Source organism: Anolis carolinensis, unplaced genomic scaffold (genome assembly GCF_035594765.1).
Source record: "Anolis carolinensis isolate JA03-04 unplaced genomic scaffold, rAnoCar3.1.pri scaffold_14, whole genome shotgun sequence".
Lineage (NCBI taxonomy): Eukaryota > Metazoa > Chordata > Lepidosauria > Squamata > Dactyloidae > Anolis > Anolis carolinensis.
The window spans coordinates 6,321,983-6,339,375 of NW_026943825.1; the positions used below are offsets into that span (position 1 = coordinate 6,321,983).

At 40.7% G+C, this 17,393-nt stretch overlaps 2 protein-coding genes across 3 annotated transcripts in view; one reads left to right on the forward strand and one right to left on the reverse strand.

Annotated features, from left to right (window-relative positions):
- Positions 1-17,393, reverse strand: part of rcor2 (REST corepressor 2) — a 47,790-nt gene that overhangs the window by 8,208 nt on the left and 22,189 nt on the right. The window contains exons 1-4 of one of the 2 annotated variants that reach the window (XM_003228689.4): positions 13,174-14,017; positions 4,481-4,537; positions 2,044-2,124; positions 82-134 (exon numbers count right to left, since the gene is read on the reverse strand). In XM_003228689.4, coding sequence (XP_003228737.1) covers positions 82-134; positions 2,044-2,124; positions 4,481-4,537; positions 13,174-13,291 — 309 coding nt within the window. In that variant the 5' untranslated portion in view covers positions 13,292-14,017. Of the gene's footprint in view, positions 1-81; positions 135-2,043; positions 2,125-4,480; positions 4,538-13,173; positions 14,018-17,393 lie in introns of those variants that run through there. The other variant, XM_062965148.1, reaches the window with a different exon arrangement.
- LOC134294347 (uncharacterized) overlaps positions 1-17,393 on the forward strand; it is a 38,243-nt gene that overhangs the window by 6,285 nt on the left and 14,565 nt on the right. Inside the window, exon 2 of the mRNA XM_062965149.1 lies at positions 4,245-4,342. The gene's annotated coding sequence lies outside the window, so the exon portion shown is untranslated. The remainder of the gene's footprint in view (positions 1-4,244; positions 4,343-17,393) is intronic.

Consider the following 17,393-nt stretch of genomic DNA (forward strand, 5'->3'; position numbering starts at 1 on the left):
TCGACCTTCATAACAGAAGTAGAGATGGGGACACGCAAAGCCATTGTAGCATGTAGATTTTCTTGGGAGAGTGTTGTTTACCTGCTCTATGTTGTAGCCGTGCTTCTCCTTGGCCATGGCAATGTATTTGTCCACTAGAGGGAGAAAGAGACAAATATCACGTGCTGCCGGAGAGACAAATACCACGTTCTCAACCTTCCTAATACGGTTCCTCATGTTGTAGTAACCCCCAGCCCTAATTCCAGGCAGGAACACCATGAAAGCCCTCCCAACAGATGGCCACCCAGCTTCCAAATACCTCAGTGGTTCACCACCTTCCTAATATTATTAATAATATCGCAATATATAGATATAGTACAATATGGTAATTTATTGCCAGTATTGTACTATGCTAATAATATAATATTGTATGTAAATTTAATTTGTAAGCCCTTTGGGGTGAGAAGGGTAGGATATAAATGTATTAAATAAATAAATAAATAAATAAATAAATAAATAAATAATGCCAGGCAGGAACACCATCAAAGCCCAACCAACAGATGGCCACCCACCCACCGTTTAAACCCGTGATTTCGTGCCGTCTGGAAGCACCCCTAGTCCGAGGCCGAGCTTCTAAATCTCGGAACAAAGCAGCAAGTCCGCACAACAGAGGCATAAATCCCAGGACTAAGAGGTCTCTATGTGGATCCCTTCTGAAGTCCCGGGATTTTTTTTGCCTCTGTTTAAACCCGTGATTTCGTGCCGTCTGAAAGCGCCCCTAGTCCGAGGCAATGCCACATTTTCTTTCCCGGCTTCTAAAACTCGCAACAAAGCAGCAAGTCTGCACAACGGAGACAGAAATCCCAGGACTCTGTATGTGGACCCCTTCTGAAGTCCCGGGATTTTTTGCCACCGTTTAAACCCATGATTTCGTGCTGTCTGGAAGCGCCTCTATTCCACCAGGAACTCTTACATCGGCCGAGCTTCTAAATCTCAGAACAAAGCAGCAAATCTGCACAACGGAGGCAGAAATTGCAAAAATCCCAGGACTCTGTATGTGGACCCCTTCTAAAGTCCTGGGATTTTTTGCCACCGTTTAAACCCGTGATTTCGTGCTGTCTGGAAGCGCCCCTAATCCGCCAGGAACTCTTACATCGGCCGAGCTTCTAAATCTTGGAACAAAGCAGCAAGTCGGCACAACGGAGGGAGAAATCCCAGGACTCTGTATGTGGACCCCTTCTGAAGTCCCGGGATTTTTTGCCTCTGTTTAAACCCGTGATTTTGTGCCGTCAGGAAGCGCCTCTAATCCGCCAGGAACTCTTACATCGGCCAAGCTTCTAAATCTCAGAACAAAGCAGCAAGTCCACACAACAGAGGCAGAAATTGCAAAAATCCAAGGACTCTGTATGTGGACCCCTTCTGAAGTCCCGGGATTTTTTGCCTCTGTTTAAACCCGTGATTTTGTGCCGTCTGGAAGCGCCTCTAATCCGCCAGAAACTCTTACATCGGCCGAGCTTCTAAATCTCAGAACAAAGCAGCAAGTCCACACAACAGAGGCAGAAATAGTAGAAATCCCAGGACTCTGTATGTGGACCTTTTCTGAAGTCCTGGGATTTTTTGCCTCCGTTTAACCCGTGATTTCGTGCTATCTGGAAGCGCCCCTAGTCCGAGACAACGTGTTATGTTGCCGAGTTCTGTTCCTTGCTCCAAAGTAAGCACGCTTCCTGAACGATGGGAGCCCTAACTCTGGGCCTTGCCTCTTCCGACCAGAAAGCAGCACTCTTTTCCACCTATACCCCCCGCCCCCCGCGCCTCCCCAAGCTGCCTGCACCAGCCAGATTAATAACCCAGGAGCCGGAGGCAGCACACCAGCCGCACGGTAATTGCTTCTAGGAGTCCCAGGAGGGGGGACGGGGGAGCTGTCAGTCAGAGGCTCTGCTACCGGCAGAAGACGGAATGCACTTCCCCGCCCCCACCCCTGCTTCTGGAACCAGTTCAGAAATGGGTTGGAAAGTGGGCGGCTGGAGGCAGGGCAGGAAGAGGGCTGGAGAGACTCAGACTCACGTTTGGCATCAGAGACACAATGATTTGGCGACCAGACGAGCATCCCTTTCAACTCCTTGTTGCTGTAGCGAGCCGGGCTCTCTAGACGACAAAGAACAACGGGTTACTATCACTACCTTTCCCTTAAGTACTCTTGCTTTACTACTTGATGCTCCCCAAACCGAGAATGTGAGGCAGGGGTATGTGTGAGGGTTGTCTTGATACACATGCAAAGGCACACTCCCCCTGTTCATCCCAGCTCTGTTGAAATAATAATAATAATAATAATAATAATAATAATAATAATAATAATAATAATAATAATAATAAAATGGAGATGAGTCGGTCACGACTGGACTTAACGTCAGGGGAAAACCTTAACCTTAATAATAATAATAAACATTGGGTGCCATGCCAAAAGATCTCAACCGGCATTTGGAAACAATAGACATTGACAAAATCACGATCTGCCAACTGCAAAAGGCCACCCGACTGGGATCTGCGCGCATCATCCGAAAATACATCACACAGTCCTAGACACACGGGAAGTGTTCGACTTGTGATTTTGTGATACGAAATCCAGCATATCTATCTTGTTTGCTGTGTCATACTGTCGTTGTGTCAATAATAATAATGATAATGATAATAATAATAATAATAATAACAACAACAACCCTACTGGGATCTGCACGCATCATCCGAAAATACATCACACAGTCCTAGACACACGGGAAGTGTTCGACTTGTGATTTTGTGATACGAAATCCAGCATATCTATCTTGTTTGCTGTGTCATACTGTTGTTGTGTCAATAATAATAATAATAATAATAATAATAATAATAATATAACAATAGTAGTAGTAGTTATAATAATAATTCTCTCCTGACATATCGGCCCCATCTATGGCAAGCATCGTCAGAGGTTGAGAGGTCTGACCTCCAACCTCTGAAATAATAATAATAATAATAATAATAATAATAATAATAATAATAATAAAAAGGTGGTAATTCCAACATTCACACTGGCCTCCAACAGACAAGAGTTCTTCCTGGGTTGTTGTGAGTCTTCCGGGCTGTATGGCCATGTTCTAGAAGCATTCTCTCCTGACATTTCACCCATATCTATGGCAGGCATTGTCAGAGGTTGAGAGGTCTGACCCCCAACCTCTGAAATAATAATGATAATGATAATGATAATGATAATAATAATAATAATAATAATAATAATAATAATAATAATAAAGATGATTAATTTCAACATGCACACTAGCCTCCAACAGACAAGAGTTCTTTCTGGGTTGTTGTGAGTCTTCTGGGCTGTATTGCCATGTTCTAGAAGCATTCTCTCCTGACATTTCGCCCACATCTATGGCAGGCATCCTCAGAGGTTGAGAGGTCTGACCTGCCCAACCTCTGAAATAATTATAATAATAATCAAGGTGATTAATTACAATATTCACACTAGCCTCCAACAGACAAGAGTTCTTTCTGGGTTGTTGTGAGTCTTCCGGGCTGTATGGCCATGTTCTAGAAGCATTCTCTCCTGACGTTTTGTCTATATCTATGGCAGGCATTGTCAGAGGTTGCGGGTTCTGATCCCTCAACCTCTGAAATAATAATAGTAGTAATAATAGTAATAATAATAATAATAATAATCAAGGTGATTAATTACAACATTCACACTGGCCTCCAACAGACAAGAGTTCTTTCTAGGTTGTGAGTCTTCCGGGCTGAATGGCTATGTTCTAGAAGCATTCTCTCCTGACATTTAACCCACATCTATGGCAGGCATCTGACCCCCTCCCCAACCTCTGAAATAATAATAATAACAACTTTATTCTTATATCCCGTCCCATCTCCCTGAAGGGACTCGGGGCAGCTCACATGGGGAACAAGCCCAAATATGCCACCAAATACAACAACAAGGTACATTTAAAACAGATAAAATCCAAGGCATATAAAATACAATAAAAACATACTCACCATAACCAATAGCCTTCTAGGCGAAGTGCACATAGGAAGCACTCTGAGGATGCCTGCCATAGATGTAGGCGAAACGTCAGGAGAGAATGCTTCTGGAACATGGTCACACGGCCCAGAAGACTCACAACAACCCAGTGATTCCGGCCATGAAAGCCTTCGACAACACAAAGAGTTCCTTTCTCCCACCCTGGACATTATTCCACAGACATATAAACCTCCCTTGCTTCGTTTTCCAACAGAGCTCACAACCTCTGAGGATGCCTGCCGTAGATGTGGGCGAAAGGTCAGGAGAGAATGCTTCCGGAACATGGCCAGAAAATGCACAACAACCCAAAAGGTAGGTCGAGAAAGCTGTCTACTTTAGGAAGACATAGATTTGTGATGGCAAAAGTGAAGAAGCTGGGATCATTGTTGCTGTCTTGCTTAACCCCGTCCATGCTTTAGACATCGCCCTTCCCAACATGACTCCCTTTACCTGGTTTGCACTCTGGGATCACAGCTTGGTAATCCGCTCCCACACGGATCATGCTATCTGCAAAGGAAGGACACAAAAATAAAAGAGGCTTGAAGGCCCTGCTGCTGCTCTAGTTAAGGGAGGATCCAGAAAATGAGGGAGAGAAGGAAGAAGAACCTGCCACTGTGCATGTAATATTATTACTAATATCACAGTACAGTGGTCTAGTACAATATAGTAATATATAATGCTAACATTATGCTATGCTAATAATATAATATATCGTATATGCATATATTATAATGTAATACAATATGATAATAATACAATATAACAATATTATATAATACATGTAATATTACTAATAATATCACAGTATAGTGGTATAGTATTATATTGTACAATAATATTTATATTGTACTATAATATTAATAATATAATGTATTGTATATACATATATTATAATGTATTACAATATGATAATAATACAATATAACAATATTATATATTACATGTAATATTACTAATAATATCACAGTATAGTGGTATAGTATTATATTGTACTATAATATTTATATTGTACTATAATATTAATAATATAATGTATTGTATATACATATATTATAATGTATTACAATATGATAATACAATATAACAATATTATATATTACATGTAATATTACTAATAATATCACAGTATAGTGGTATAGTATTATATTGTACTATAATATTTATATTGTACTATAATATTAATAATATAATGTATTGTATATACATATATTATAATGTATTACAATATGATAATAATACAATATAACAATATTATATATTACATGTAATATTACTAATAATATCACAGTATAATGGTATAGTATTATATTGTACTGTAATATTTATATTGTATTATAATATTAATAATATAATGTATTGTATATATATTATAATGTAATACAATATGATAATAATACAATATAATAATATGAATTATATATTATATATTACATATAATATTGCTAATATAATATATTGTACATACACGTAATATTGTTAGTATTAATGTAATGTCATACAATATAACACTACTAATAATACAATATAATGGTATAGTACAATATAATATTTAATATTAATAATATATTGTATATACATCTATAATAATGTAATACAATATGATAATAAAATATAATAATATTATATATTACATGTAATATTACTAATAATATCGCAGTATAGTACAATATAATAATATTTAATATTAATAATATATTGTATATATAGATAATGTAATACAATATGATAATACAATATAATATTAATTATATATTATATATTACATTTCATATTCTAATATAATATATTGTACATATACATATATTGTTAATATTATAATGTAATACAATATAATACTACTAATAATACAATATAATAATATTATATATTACATGTAATATTACTAATAATATTGCAGTATAGTGGTATAGTACAATATAATATTTAATATTAATAATATAATGTATATATATAGTGTAATACAATATGATAATAATACAATGTAATATAATATTAATTATATATTATATATTACATATAATATTGCTAATATAATATATTGTACATACACATAATATTGTTAATACAGTAGAGTCTCACTTATCCAAGCTAAACAGGTTGGCAGAACCTTGGATAAGTGAATATCCTGGATAATAAGGAGGGATTAAGGAAAAAGCCTATTAAACATCAAATTAGGTTATGATTTTACAAATTAAGCACCAAAACATCATGTTATACAACAAATTTGACAGAAAAAGTAGTTCAATACGCAGTAATGTTATGTTGTAATTATTGTATTTACGAATTTAGCACCAAAATATCACGATATATTGAAAACAACTGACTACAAAAATGCCTTGGATAATCCAGAACCTTGAATAAGCAAGTCTTGGATAAGTGAGACTCTACTGTATTACTAATAATATCGCAGTTTAGTGGTATAGTACAATATAATAATGTTTAATATTAATTACAGTATTATGCAATGCAATATAATACTAATACAATATAATAATATTAATTATATATTACATGTAATATTAATAATATCACAGTACAGTGATACAGTACAATATAGTAATATATAATGCTAATATTGTGTTATGCTAATAATATATTGTATATCCAGATAATATTCATATTATTATGCAATACAAAATAATACTAATAATACAATATAATAATATTAATTATATATTACATGTAATATTACTAATAATATCACAGGATAGTGGTATAGTACAATATAGTAATATAGAATGCTAATATTGTGTTATGCTAATAATATATTGTATATACAGATAATATTCATAATAGTATTACGCAATACAAAATACTAATAATAATACAATATAATAATATTAATTATATATTACATATAATATTACTAATAATATCACAGGATAGTGGTATAGTACAATATAGTAATATATAATGCTAATACAGTGCTATGCTAATAATACAATACCGTATATACTCGAATATAAGCCGACCCGAATATAAGCCAAGGCATCTAATTTTACCACAAAAAAACCTGGGAAAACATTTGCTCCAGTATAAGCCAAGAGTGGTAAATTTCAGAAATAAAAATAGATACCAAAAATTACATTAATTGAGGCATCAGTAAGTTAAATGTTTTTGAATATTTACATCAAGCTCTAATTTAAGACTGTCTAACTCTGATTAAATCATTATTCTCATCTTCAATGTAAATGTGCTTATGTATCCTTTTAATAATAATAGAGTAAAATAATACAGTACATATAATAATAATAATAATAATAATAATAATAATAATAATAATAATAAATAAATAAATAAAGGAAAATAATACATGTAATAATAAATAGAGTAAAATAATAATAATAATAATAGTGATTTTGTGATACGAAAACTAGCATATCTATCTTGTTTGCTGTGTCATACAATACAATAATAATAGAGTAAAATAAATGTAATACAGTAGAGTCTCACTAATCCAAGCCTCGCTTGTCCAAGCCTCTGGATAATCCAAGCCATTTTTGTAGTCAATGTTTCCAATATGTCGTGATATTTTGGTGCTAAATTCGTAAATACAGTAATTACAACATAACATTACTGCGTATTGAACTACTTTTTCTGTCAAATTTGTTGTATAACATGAAGTTTTGGTGCTTAATTTGTAAAATCATAACCTAATTTTATGTTTAATAGGCTTTTCCTTGATCAGTCCTTATAATCCAAGATATTCGCTTATCCAAGCTTCTGCCGGCCCGTTTAGCTTGGATTAGTGAGACTCTACTGTAATACCAATAATAATAGAGAAAAATAATAAATGTACCCTATATTCTCGAGTATAAGCTGACCCAAATATAAGCCAACCAGGACCCTCACCCATGTATAAGCTGAGGGGGGCTTTTTCAGTCTTAAAAAAAGGGATAAAAAAACTGGGCTTATACTCGAGCATATACAGTAATATATAATGCTAATACAGTGCTATGCTAATAATATAATATATTGTATGTACATATAACTTTGTATGCCGCCCTGAGTCCCTTTTGGGGTGAGAAGGGTGGGATATAAATGTTGTAAATAAATAAATAAGCTGCAAAACCAAACCAGGAGAAATCCCAGCATGAACAGATGAGCATCCCTACCACTCTTGGGCCCTTGAGAGCCTTGAAGATGCAAAAATACCAGGGAGAAACCTTCCCAAGTGTCGTCTAAGTAAGAAGTTTGAGTAGCCCAACATTCCTCACCCTTAGCAGTAGCTAAAAAAATGGAAAAGAAAATCTACCCAACAGCTGCTGAGCGGCAGGCGAGCTCTGGAAACACTTAGCCAACGTCCTGCCAAGGAGCTCCTGAGCTTTCGCTTTCTGGCACACAAACCATGAAACATATGCTGGGCTGGGGGCCGAGCGTCTCTCTCAAAGACTTCCATAACATAACATTCGCACCAGGCTCTGCAGGTGACGGGAGCAAAGAGAGGACCCCAGAAGATCGGCAAGTGATTGTCTTCCAGATGTTGGGTTCTGGCATTGGGTACGTAGGTGACTGTGGAGCATCGGTTTCCAAGTGGAAGGTGATCCCGGTCAGGGTTGGCTTTCTTCTTGGCACGCTTCTCCCGCCATTCGTGCCTCTTCCAATTCCACAGCACTGCTGGTCACAGCTGATCTCCAGTTAGAGCGCTCAAGGGTTACCCAGTGTCTCCTCCAGTTTTTGAGGTTGGCTTTGAGCCCATCTTTCCATCTCTTTTCCTGCTCACCAACATTACGTTTCCCGTTCTTGAGTTGGGAGTATAGTAACTGCTTTGGGAGACGGTGATCTTTGAGCATTCGGACAATGTGGCATTCAGTCCAGCGGAGTTGATGGCGTAGGAGCATCGCTCCTTCCAGCACGCCTGTCTTCCCAAGACATTCCCAAGACTTTTAGTATCCCTAAAGATGTCCCGATCCTCAAATACTCTCTGCTTCATTCGGAGAAATGCTGCACTCACGGAGCTCAGACGGAGTTGTATTTCAGTGTCAATGTTGGCTTTTATAGAGAGGTGGCTGCCAAGGGAGCAGAAATGGTCAATGTATAGTGAGGTTGGGAGGACAATGGCTTTATAAACAAGCACCTTGGTATCTCTACGGATGTCTTGATCCTCAAACACTCTCGGCTTCATTCAGAAGAAAGCTGCACTCGCAGAGCTCAGGAAGTGTTGTATTTCAGCATCAATGTTGTCTTTTGTGGAGAGGTAGCTGCCAAGGGAGCGGAAAGGGTCAACGTAAAGCAGGGTTGGGAGAAGAGTAGCTTTATAAATAAGCCTTTTAGTATCCCTAAAAATGTCCTGGTCCTCAAATACTCTCTGCTTCATTTGGAGAAATGCTGCGCTCATGGAGCTCAGACAGAGTTGTATTTCAGTGTCAATGTTGACTTTTAGAGAGAGGTGGCTGCCAAGGGAGCAGAAATGGTCAATGTATAGCGGGGTTGGGAGAACAATAGCTTTATAAACAAGCACCTTGGTATCCCTAGGGATGTCCCGATCCTCAAACACTCTCTGCTTCATTCGGACAAATGCTGCACTCACGGAGCTCAGACAGAGTTGTATTTCAATGTCAATGTTGACTTTTATAGAGGTGGCTGCCAAGGGAGCAGAAATGGTCAATGTATAGTCGGGTTGGAAGGACAATGGCTTTATAAACAAGCACCTTGGTATGTCTACGGATGTCCCGATAAACACTCTCTGCTTCATTCAGAAGAATGCTGAACTCGCAGAGCTCAGGCGGTGTTGTATTTCATTGTCAATGTTGACTCTTGTGGAGAGAGGCTGCCAAGGGAGCGGAAATGGTCAACATATTCTAGTGTTACATCATTAAGCTGTATTTCTGGCTGGTGCCTACTGGAAGAGCACTTTGGTTTTCTCGATGTTCAATGAGAGGCCGAGGGCATCCGAGGACATCCACACTTCGAGACAATGAGTTCCATTGTCGAACAACTCCTAAGGTTAGGAAGTTCTTCCTAATGGTCAGGTGGAATCTCCCTTCTTATAATTGCCTCGAGTACCCAGAGCAGCAGAAAACATACCTGCTCCTTCATCCTTAGGATAGATATCCTTTCAAATGTTTAAACATGGCTCCACATCTTTCCATAGGTGGTGGCATCTCCCACCCAACTGTCCACTTGCATTGCGAGGCTCAAGAGCAGATATTGAGCTGCAGCAATGGAGGATATAATAATAATAATAATAATAATAATAATAATAATAATAATAATAATAATAATACAGTAGAGTCTCACTTATCCAATGTAAATGGGCTGGCAGAACGTTGGATAAGCGAATATGTTGGATAATAAGGAGAGATTAAGGAAAAGCCTATTAAACATCAAATTAGGTTATGATTTTATAAATTAAGCACCAAAACATCATGTTCTACAACAAATTTGATAGAAAAAGTGGTTCAATACGCAGTAAGGTTATGTTGTAATTACTGTATTTACGAATTTAGCACCAAGATATCACGATATATTGAAAACATTGACTACAAAAATGCCTTGGATAATCCAGAACGTTGGATAAGCGAGTCTCGGATAAGTGAGACTCTACAATAATAATAATAATAATAATAATAATAATAATAATAATAATAATAATAATAGTCCTAGACACTTGGGAAGTGTTCGACTTGTGATTTTGTGATACAAAATCCAGCATGTCTATCTTGTTTGCTGTGTCATAATATAATAATAATAATAATAATAATAATAATAATAATAATAATAATAATAATAATAATAAAAACTTTATTTATATACTGCCCTATCTCCTCAAGGGACTCAGGGCGGTTTCCAACATAGCAAGGAAACCGTACAACTTAAAACCATACAACAACAAAACATAATACAACAATGAGCATAAGTACACTAATAATGAATCAGGTGGCCTTCAGAGAAAGAAAAGGCTCTCCGAGCCAAGGTGCCTTGGCATTGGCTCATTGTTTTATGGGCCTGGAGCTTGGGGTGCTTAAGGACGCCCACATTTTTAAGAGTGTTTTAATACCACTGCCTCATTCAAATGGTCATACAGAACCAACTTTCTAGTTTCATGCATAGGAAGACTCCCATACTGACACCAAAATATTGATATTTTGAAGCATTGTGTCCTATCAGTCAAGGAGATCATTACTCCAGGCTCTCTCCAGCATTGTTTATGGCTTTGAGGCTTTTCAGACCACATCACCACCCCACAAGATACTTGCACCCCATAGGTTGGGATCCCACGTCACCCAAAAGCATCATTGTACTCTGCTACCTCTTTCGCCCGTTGCACCCAGTGTAACCTGTAGGTGATCCCACTAGACCGATGGATCGTTGGGGTCCCATCTCCTCCTCCTTCGCCCAGCTCCCACTCCGTGTCCAGCAGAGGGCAAGGTGAGCCCAGTTAAGGCCTGAGAACGAGGCAAACTGGGGCCATTGGTGTCATGAGCCCATTGACCTCATGTCCTGCCCCAGAGAGGTCCCTGGTTGTCCAACTCTTTGTTCCACAACAGTCAAGGAGGTCACTATCTCCAGGTTCTCCCCAGCATTGTTTTGTGGCTCTGATGCTTTTCAGACCACATCACCACCACAAGGTACTTGTTCTCCATAGGTTGGGATCCCATGTCATTGTACTCTGCTACCTATTTCACCCGTTGCACCCCAGCATCACTTGTAGGTGATCCTACTGGACCGATGGATCTGAATCGTTGGGGTCCCATCTCCTCCTCCTTCGCCCAGCTCCCACTCCGTGGCCAGCAGAGGGCAAGGTGAGCCCAGTTAAGGCCTGAGAACGAGGCAAACTGGGGCCATTGGTGTCATGAGCCCATTGACCTCATGTCCTACCCAAGAGAGGTCCCTGGTTGTCCAACTCTTTGTTCCACAACAGTCAAGGAGGTCACTATCTCCAGGCTCTCCCCAGCATTGTTTTATGGCTCTGATGCTTTTCAGACCACATCACCACCCCACAAGGTACTTGTTCTCCATAGGTTGGGATCTCAAGTCACCCAAAAGCATCATTGTACTCCGCTCCCTCTTTCGCCCATTGCACCCAGTGTCACCTGTAGGTGATCCTACTGGACCGATGGATCATTGGGGTCCCATCTCCTCCTCCTTTGCCCAGCAGAGGGCAAGGTGAGCCCAGTTAAGGCCTGAGAACGAGGCAAACTGGGACCATTGGTGCCATGAGCCCATTGACCTCATGTCCTGCCCCAGACAGGTCCCTGGTTGTCCAACTCTTTGTTCCACAACAGTCAAGGAGGTCACTATCTCCAGGCTCTCCCCAGCATTGTTTTATGGCTCTGGTGCTTTTCAGACCACATCACCACCCTACAAGGTACTTGTTCTCCATAGGTTGGGATCCCACATCACCCAAAAGCATCATTGTACTCTGCTCCCTCTTTTGCCAGTTGCACCCCAGCATCACCTATAGGTGACCCTACTGGACTGATGGATCCTTGGGGTCCCATCTCCTCCACCTTCGCCCAGCTCCCACTCCGTGGCCAGCAGAGGGCAAGGTGAGCCCAGTTAAGGCCTGAGAATGAGGCGAACTGGGACCATTGGTGCCATGAGCCCATTGACCTCATGTCCTACCCAAGAGAGGTCCCTGGTTGTCCAATTCTTTGTTCCACAACAGTCAAGGAGGTCACTATCTCCAGGTTCTCCCCAGCATTGTTTTATGGCTCTGATGCTTTTCAGACCACATCACCACCCTACAAGGTACTTGTTCTCCATAGGTTGGGATCCCACATCACCCAAAAGCTTCATTGTACTCTGCTACCTCTTTCGCCCATTGCACCCCAACATCACCTGTAGGTGATCCTACTGGACGGATGGATCATTGGGGTCCCATCTCCTCCTCCTCCGCCCAGCTCTGTCCGTGGCCAGCAGAGGGCAAGGTGAGCCCAGTTAAGGCCTGAGAACGAGGCGAACTGGGGCCATTGGTGTCATGAGCCCATTGGCCTCACGTCCTACCCAAGAGAGGTCTCTTGTTGCCCAACTCTTTGTTCCACAACAGTGGAGCTCCCAAGCTTTGTTTGAAACCAGAGCATCACCGAAGACCTTCAGAACTCCCACCAAACCCCTCAAGCACAATAAAAAAACACCCACTTCTCCAAACTCTTGGTGTGCGCACAACATCACGGCCCCGCTCGGCTCACTCGGCTTACCGTGGGAGTGCTCTTCTTCGCTGCTGTCATCTTCCGAGTTCTGGTTGCCACCGCCGTTGGTCGACGACTTGGACCGGCTCCTGGAGAGGATCCCCGATTTCTCCATCACGGAAGGCATCTTCCAAGTCCCAGACGCTGAAACGCTGAGGTCGTTTCCTCATATGAATCCCAAGCCACGCTCTTTGCCCAAAGTCTCAAACGGAGGAAGAAACGGTAAAATCCAGTCAAGAGTTAATGGCAAATTGTCAGCAAACAGCCAGGTGAGGACAGTTGAGGTTCTCCTCTCCCATCCTGACACTCTCAGCTCCAAAGTTGCTGCAAACTTTCCTTGAAATGGGTATCTGGGGGCTGAAGATATGTCAATATATGTTCAGTATGATATATATTAATATGAGGAGAGGGAGGAGAAGGCTCTTACCACCTGGAAGGAAAGACTTATAAAGGCAACTTCTACATCTGTGAAATCCCAGGGAGAGTTCTTGTCTTCTTCAGAGATGAACTTGTGCAAAATTGGGAGTCCTCTTCCAGATGGGCCGTGTGTTTCGGGGACGACAAGGCGTGCCAGGCGGTCGCAGGAAAAGTTGCATGGGGAGGATTATGTGCCGCCGCCTCTTGCCGCCTCCTCCACCATCTCTCTCTCACACACAATGAGTCTGTGGCTGCTCTTGCTCCTGCTCCTGCTGCTGCTCCTGCTGCTGCTGTGAGAAAGTAGTTCCAGCCCTCGGCCTCAGCACCTCCCCTCGGAGCCTTCCGCCAGCCTGCACATCTGGCCAGAGGAGGCACCGGGGCAAGAGAGAGGGGCGGGCGGCAGGCCAGATGTGCTGGGCGGCCAGGGAGAGGTCAGGGGCCAGTGGCCTCTCTCTGCCTTGCAAGGAAGCCCCAAGGAGGAACATCAGGCTCACTCAGAGCAAGGCTGTGGCTCCCTTTGCTACAGAGAGATGCTGATCATATCCAATTCCCAGGCAGGAGACACGTGGGAAAGAAGGTCTCTCTCTTCCTCTTCCACGGCATCTCTCTCATCCTCTTTCTCTTCTTTTTCTTCCCCATCCATAATGGAGAAGTGGTTCCATAATGACATGTGTCTCCCAACCCATCCTTTTGTTGCGTGGAGTCTTCATTGTTGGGAAACCGCTCCACGGTATTTTATGTTTATCGTGTCAGAAGCAAACCGAGGGTACACGTTGTAATGTGTAGTAGGTAAAGTTAAGTCCAGTTGTGTCCGACTCTGGGGGTTGGTGCTCATCTCCATGTCTAAGCTGAAGAGCCGGCGTTGTCCGTAGACCCCTCCTAGGTCTTGTGGCCGGCATGACTGCATGGAGCGCCATTAACTTCCCAGTCATGTCCGACTCTGGGGGTTGGTGCTCATCTCCATATCTAAGCCGAAGAGCCGGCATTGTCCATAGACACCTCCTAGGTTGAGCCGGCGTCGTCTGTAGACACCTCCTAGGTCATGTGGCCAGCATGACTGCATGGAGCGCCATTAACTTCCCAGTCATGTCCGACTCTGGGGGTTGGTGCTCATCTCCATGTCTAAGCTGAAGAGCCGGCGTTGTCCGTAGACCCCTCCTAGGTCATGTGGCCGGCATGATTGCATGGAGCGCCATTAACTTCCGAGTCGGGTCCAACTCTGGGGGTTGGTGCTCATCTCCATGTATAAGCCAAAGAGCCGGCATTATCCATAGACACCTCCTAGGTTGAGCCGGCGTTGTCCGTAGACACCTCCTAGGTCATGTGGCCACTGGCATGACTGCATGGAACGCCGTTACCTTCCCGCCAGAGCGGTACCTATTGATCTAGGTTTCCCTTGATGTTAAGTCTAGTCGTGTCTGACTCTGGGGGTTGGTGCTCATCTCCATGTGTAAGCCAAAGAGCTGGCGTTGTCCGTAGACACCTCCTAGGTCATGTGGCCGGCATGACTGCATGGAACGCCGTTATCTTCCCGCCGCAGCGGTACCTATTGATCTACTCACATTTGCATGTTTTCGAACTGCTAGGTTGGCAGAAGTTGGGGCTAACAGCGGGCACTCACTCCGCTCCCCAGATTCAAACCTGCGACCTTTTGGCAAGTTCAGCAGCTCAGCACTTTAACACGCTGCACCACCGAGGCCCCTTAATGTACAGTAATAATAAATAATAATAAATAAAACTTTATTTATACCCCGGCACCATCTCCCCGTGGGGACTCGGGGCGGCTTACATGGGGCAGAGGCCCAAACAACATAGGACAAAATATAGGCAACATAATACAAATCACACTATAAAAAGATAAAACAGTAATACAATATATCAATTAAAACAAAAATACAGGATAAAAAATTGCATTTAAAACACATAAATGGTAAAATCATAATAAATACAGGATTATTAAAAACCCTCTGGGGCTGATTAATTAATGACTGTAAATAATAATAACCTTTATTCTTATAGCCCACCTCCATCTCCCTGAAGGGATTTGGGGCGGCTTACATGGGGCAAAAGCCCAAATAAATACAGTAAGAAACATAAAACACATCAAACAGCAAAAAACGTGCGCAGAAGGAATAAACATTAACATAGAAATAGCAAAAACATTGGTAAAAACATATTAAAATACAGCGATAAAATCATAAAAACGACTGGGCGAAAGTGCGCTAAGTGTGTTTTGTAGACAGGAGGTAGTTAATAAAGTGCTACGAAGTCGTAGAGGATTTGGAGTGGGATGGACCCTGTGATTATACAGTAGAGTCTCACTTATCCAACATAAACGGGCCGGCAGAACGTCGGATAAGCAAAAATGTTGAATAAGGAGGGATTGTCAAATATGTTGTGTTGTTGTTTCGGGCTTGTCCCTGTTGTGAGCCGCCCCGAGTCCCTTTGGGGAGATGGGGTGGGATATAAGAATAAAGTTTATTATTACAGTAGAGTCTCACTTATCCAAGCTAAACGGGCCGTCAGAACCTTGGATAAGCGAATATGTTGGATAATAAAGAGGGATTAAGGAAAAGCCTATCAAACATCAAATTAGGTTATGATTTTACAAATTAAGCACCAGAACATCTATATATATAAAAGGGTAATGGAATCATGGCACCGGACAAAACAACTAAACTAAACACCCCACAACCTCGAAAATTGACAGCACAACCTCTACGTTCATACAACAAAAAGAAAAGAAAAATAAAGTCCTAGCCATAGCAACGCGTGGCCGGGCACAGCTAGTCATTTTATACATACAACAAATTTGACAGAAAAAGTAGTTCAATATGCAGTAATGTTATGTTGTAATTACTGTATTCATGAATTTAGCACCAAAATATCATGATACAGTAGAGTCTCACTTATCCAACACTCACTTATCCAACATTCTGGATTATCCAACACATTTTTGGAGTCAATGTTTTCAATATATCGTGATATTTTGGTGCTAAATTCATAAATACAGTAATTACTACATAGCATTACTCCGTATAGAACTACTTTTTCTGCCAAATTTGTTGTCTAACATGATGTTTTGGTGCTTCATTTGTAAAATCATAACCTAATTTGATGTTTAATAGGCTTTTCCTTAATGCCTCCCTATTATCCAACATATTCGCTTATCCAACATTCTGCCAGCCCGTTTATGTTGGATAAGTGAGACTCTACAACAAATTTGACAGAAAAAGTAATTCAATATGCAGTAATGTTATGTTGTAATTACTGTATTTATGAATTTAGCACCAAAATATCATGATATATTGAAAACATTGACTACAAATATTGCTTGGATAATCCAGAAGCTTGGGTGAGTGGGACTCTACTGTATTTATTATTATTAAGGGAACGCCGGGGGCCCTGGTAGACTCCTGCAAAGGAGTTTCATAAATAATAATAATAATATTATAATAATTTTATTCTTATACCCCGCCCCATCTCCCCGAAGGGACTCAGGGCGGCTTACATGGGGCCAAGCCCGAGCAGAACAATAAAAACAAAACAATAAAACCAATAATCAGACAATAAAAGCAAGTCATAAAAACCTCATACAAGATAAAATGTTAAAATCATGGATTAGGTTCAAAGAATCTAGGCCAAAGTGCTAAAAGTGCAAATATATCATGTCATCAAGGGAAGGAGCTATGATAGCAATAAAGTGCCATTATAATACTGGGGAAGGCATTCACTGTAATGGACAACAGGTCGATCATACAGAGATCAACCCTTTCTATTTCCTATCCTTTCACTTGCAATAGGATTCACGC